Genomic DNA, 5,508 nt, shown 5'->3' on the forward strand with positions numbered 1-5,508 from the left:
TTTTTCCTTTAACTAAAATTTCTGCTTCTTCTCTAAAACTTGAGCAAATATTTAAAATAAGCTGCTCTTCAATATTTAAAATTGATTTATCTCTAAATAATCTTTCACATTCTTCAATAAATTTATCTATTGTTTAAAAATTTCCATCGTATTGATGATTTAAAATTTTCTCTAATGCAAGTTTTTGCATGAAAAATTGAATATTTTGTGTCTCCATAATTAATTAATTCTGATTTTTATTCTGACCAAAAAAATTTTGACCAAACTTATATTTGATGGATACGTTAAATATGATTTGTAATAATTAAGAGGAAAGTCATGGCCCTAACAAATATACATATTAGTTATATAATAGATGACAATAAATTGGTCGGACACGACAATACAAACGGATATTTGTACGTGATTATTTAGAATAACTTGTGGAATATTCCGAACGACGGTTACACATTAAATCGTATAGTTGCGTCTATTGCATCACCACTTAACAGTCTTCTTCCGCCCCTAAATATTTGGGTAGGATCATAAAACTTAGATAAAGAAACACTAGTATATTCCACAAGCTTAAAACTGATTTCCTTACCTCCCACACATTCCCTTTTTGAAATGAACACATTTTTGTATTATATAAGTAAGTCTTAGCCAAGGGGTCGAACTGAGAAGTTGGTCTTACTTGGAGAGTCCAAGCAAGAGCACTTACTTCATAAACACTATCTTAAGAGGAGAATGTAACTCTTAGTTAATAATACCTGAGATCATCTATTGTTTAGTTGACTTCTCAATAAAACTCCGATGTATACAATAAAGTTAATTAAGAATATTGCATTTAATATTCATAAACCCCTCTAAGACTCCGCAACGACGTAACTACGAGATAATCCACGGTGTCCAAGGATTTCTTAACCCCGGGACACGACATATAAAAATGGTGGCAGCGGTAATCGAACTCTCAGCGTGACTAAGCACCGTCGTAATGTCGTGTCCCGGGATGGAATATCTCTGGACACTGTGGAATAATTTGTTGTATTGTCGATGTGGAGTCCTAGTGGATTTTATGGAAGAGACTAGATTAAAGTCAGTGTATTAATGTATTTATTTAACACTTAGATGCTGGTGATTCTTAATCTAGCTTCCAGTTGCTTTAAACATAGGTTGCTGGTCGAGTGTAGAGTCAAACTAGAACTAACTTAAAATAACATAAGTGTCGTCTAATACGTAAGAAGACATCTTGAATACAGAATAATATTTTAAGGGTAGGGGTTAATTTTCCATGTGGCCCCTATGGGGATTTGTTTATGTCTCCCGCTGTCAATAAGGTCTAAAGGGTGATAATTCTTACAATTGTTTGGGGAGGTTAATTTTGGGCGGCATAGTTTTTATAGTTAGCTGCCCGATTTTCACAAAGTGCCCCTTTCAAGAGGGTGACACAAATGGGTCGTAAAACTAACAAAATATGAGAAACAGAGCGTTTCTCCAAAACGGTTTTATTATTCTAAGCGGATGTTTCAAGTGCCGATAGGCTTGTTTATATCAATAATTAATAATAAAGTGGTTGGCCACAACAGTAAGTCAACTTTAGTGACCAGGATTGAAGCCAAATCACCAGGAATCAACTCCAGGCGACAGAGCGGCCGTGTTACACAACCTTGGTCGAAGCCTACAACAAACGATTCAACCCAAGTTAATAGGCTGGCCAAAGGGACAAACTTCTATTATTAGTTATATTAAATTAGGTTAAAGTACGATAAAGTAGAATGTTATTATTGATTATTTAAAACAAGTTGGGTTAAAGCAGTGGTTCCCAAACTTATTTGGCTTACCGCCCCCTTTCCAGAAAAAATATTGTTCAGCGCAGCTCTTTTTTAATTTTAACCCTTTCCAGCCCAAAAAAATGTTTTATTCACATCTTACTTACTTAAACATCTTACCTGTTTTTTTCATTATTCAATATTACCTACTGTTAAAAATCCATCTAGCTTCAATTTACATTAGTTGCTTCCAACAGTTTTAATCGTCGAAAGACAAAATTGTATTTAAAAATTAATGATTACAATTGGAATGCAAATGCTTCTGTCACCATCACCACTGGATCGCTGCAGGTCCTACCAGGGGGCGGAAGCGCCCACTTCGACAATCACTGGGTTAAAGAATGACAACATTTCTTATATGTGTGCATTTTTCCATTTTATTTAATTTCTTATATTCTAAACATATATTCAAAAACCCTACATGATAAGAAAACGCAAAATGTCATTTCAAAAGAAATAGTTAAAATAACACACGTAAATGATAATAAATTGATATAAAGGAGAAAAGAAATATACAAATATATGATAACAGAACAATGGAAAAAAAAATTATAATAATTATAGAAACAAAATTCGAATCATGTCGTCCTCAAATTAATTTAAATAAAACCCCTACTGATGATTTTCGTTCCTCCCTTAATCTTCATAAACTATACGAAGAATTCGGGATAATCAAATATATAGATCTAGTGACGTTCTAAGGAGATAGTAAGAAAATAAATACTAAACATTATTAGTAAATTAATATTTCAGGGGGGGGGATAGATGATGTCAACGCCTATCTGGATTCTGGTTTGTTCTTCGGAGGCTTAAACATTTTCATCTTTTTCGTGGCTTTCGGCTTTTTCGATGACGACGAGCCGGCCTTGAATGTCTGCCAACTCTCGACGCGATTCTGCCTCGACTCCTACAACAGAAATAGAAAACGTCCGACCGTTTGTTATTCAATTACGTTCACAAAACGCCGTTGAAGCAAAAAAAGAAAAGAAAACAAGAGTACTTTGATAATGGGAATGATTGTCTCACCTCGAAATTCTTTTGCCATTCTTTCTGCGCTTTATCATTTTCCTCTTCCTCGATTTCCTGTTCGCGTTTGCGTTTCCGCTCTTCCTGGTCCCTTTCGGCTAGTTCACGCCTCTTTCTCTCCATATCTGCAAAAAGTTTCATTGTAAGAACATATACCGCATGTTTGTACTTTTCGGGATCGTCCTCAGGGATTCCATCTTTGCCCTCTTTTTTCGCTTTCTTTCGCTTCTCAGCCAGCTACAAGCACATTAGTATTACAAAATAAATAACGCCGAAATTATTAAATATATATATATATGTATATAGTATAGTCATTCACAACAATATCCATATTAACCGAACAGTGTAAACGCGAAAGCGGCGAATACTTACCATAAGGTCAGTTCGTCCTTTTGCTTCTTCCACAATGTCCATGCACTTTTGCCTGGTTTCATCACTCTCCAAAGTCTTCCAGGCTCTGTTAATAATTTCAAAGGCCTGCTGGGCCCTATCAGAATCATCCTGATTCTTATCAGGATGCACAAGGATTGAGTACTTTCTATATGTCTTCTTAATGGTGTCTATGGGAGCTTCGGGTTCAACTTGAAGCACCTCAAATGGATTTAAATTAAAGTATGTCGATCCAGGTCTGAGCAGTCTATCAATCTGTTGCTTTGGGGTCAAAACTGAATCCCTCTTCTCAATCTCCTTAACCTGGAAAATAAATGAAAATACAAGATTAACAACTTTTTATCATGGCTAAAGGATGCAATTGTTGTTGTAGCCAAACAACAACAAAAACAAACATCACTTTTCGTGGAAATCTATTGGAACATCAGTTAGTCGCATCTGTAATAAATCAACTTACTTCAGTATAAAACTCGTTAAATTCCTCCTCTTTCTTTGCCATTTTATCTACTGATTAAACAATATTTATTTACTTAACTCGACAAGTATTCTAACCTAAATATTATGGTTTTCATTGACATCGTAACAATCACCAGTAGATGGCAGCAGTTATCTAGATCATCAAGTTAACAAAAAAATACAAATTATTATAAACTTATAAATCTTCACTTTAAGTTCTACTTGTAACTATGAAAATTTGTGAATTATCTAAAATAGAATCAACAAGGATATGTAACCAAAAAAGCACAAGAATTTAAATTTTCACCTGTGGTAAATATGCCACCAAATGTACAGGAACACTTCTATAAGATTCATATACTGCTACATGTAGCTAAATGTAGGAGCGTTCTCTCAGATGAGAGCTTAGTACGAAGAAGAAGAATGAATGCGAATTACTATTCCCAAATATAAAACTTTTAAATTCATTCTACCATGCATAAATTTTTGATTTCTTTGAACGCGAATTATAGTCAAATGGATGAAACCACAGTAATCTATGAATACTTGCAGCACTCCTCAAAATTTTCAGCTTTCATATGCATCTTTTTGATCCATTCTATCTATTAAATATTTCAAGAAAATCGATAAATTGTGAAAACACTTAATTTGTCTTTACTTCAATTTAGACTCAAAGTACTGCCAAAATGGCAATCAATGAGACCACAGCAAATATTACAGTTTTAAAAGTAATGACCAAATTAAATATATTTAATATTACTCAGCGCAGCCTTTTTTTAATTTTAACCCTTTCCAGCACAAATTTATTTTAAAAAAAGTTTTATTCATATCTTACTTACGTAAATATCTTTTTTTATTATTCAATATTACCTACTGTTAAAAATCCATCTAGATTCAATTTACATTAGTTGCTTCCAACAGTTTTAATCGTCGAAAGACAAAATTGTATTTAAAAATTAATGATTCCAATTGGAATGCAAATGTATCTGTCACCATCACCGCCCCCACTGGATCGCTGCAGGTCCTACCAGGGGGCGGAAGCGCCCACTTTGGGAATCACTGGGTTAAAGAATGACAAGTTTTCTTGTATGTGTGCATTTTTTCATTTTATTTAATTTCTTATATTCTAAACATATATTAAAAAACGCTAGCTTAGTACGAAAAAGAAGATACATTTATGAATGCGAATGATTATTTCCAAATATAAATCTTTTAAATTCATTCTAACATGCATTGATTTTTGATTTCTTTAAACGCGAATTACAGTCAAATGGATGAAACCACAGTAATGTATGAATACTTGCAGCATTCCCCAAAATTTCCAGCTTTCATATGCATCTTTTTGATCCATTCTATCTATTAAATATTTCAAGAAAATCGATAAAATGAGAAAACACTTAATTTGTCATTACTTCAATTTAGACGAAAAGTACTGCCAAAATGGCAAATAGCCACAGCAATTATTACAGTTTTAAAAGTAATGATCAAATTATAAATATTTCTTAACATTTAACTGAGAGTTAGTGTATCTTCAAATTAAAATATGTATATTTGGTGGCCTACGTTACAAGTTGAAAAAGTTACAATATTCGAATTGAGCGCATAACTTGGCAACCGTTCTACTGAATAAACATTCATCCATCCATATACACTGTGCATGCACATCAAATACAGACTAGATAATTTTTGTTATTCGTTTGTCCAGTTCAAGGCCATGCACCGGCAATAGTTCAAATCGCACCAAAATTTCGGTAATTCGAAATCGCTGTACAGAAATTAACCAAAGGTTTCTGCAATCAAACGTAATCGAATCTGAAACGAGAAGCCC

General features: G+C 33.6%; 1 protein-coding gene across 1 annotated transcript; it reads right to left on the minus strand.

The window, feature by feature from the left end:
- Positions 1–2,374: 2,374 nt before the first annotated feature.
- Positions 2,375–3,826, minus strand: LOC108558645 (dnaJ homolog subfamily C member 8). The gene is made up of 4 exons (XM_017915630.1): positions 3,682–3,826; positions 3,207–3,527; positions 2,835–3,071; positions 2,375–2,715 (listed from the first exon to the last, which is right to left on the minus strand). The coding sequence occupies exons 1-4, from the start codon at positions 3,721–3,723 to the stop codon at positions 2,587–2,589; spliced, it is 729 nt and encodes a 242-aa protein (XP_017771119.1). The 5' UTR covers positions 3,724–3,826; the 3' UTR covers positions 2,375–2,586.
- Between the last annotated feature and the right edge of the window lie 1,682 nt (positions 3,827–5,508).

Source organism: Nicrophorus vespilloides, unplaced genomic scaffold, assembly GCF_001412225.1.
Source record: "Nicrophorus vespilloides isolate i.1.1-1 unplaced genomic scaffold, Nicve_v1.0, whole genome shotgun sequence".
In the NCBI taxonomy this organism is placed as follows: domain Eukaryota; kingdom Metazoa; phylum Arthropoda; class Insecta; order Coleoptera; family Silphidae; genus Nicrophorus; species Nicrophorus vespilloides.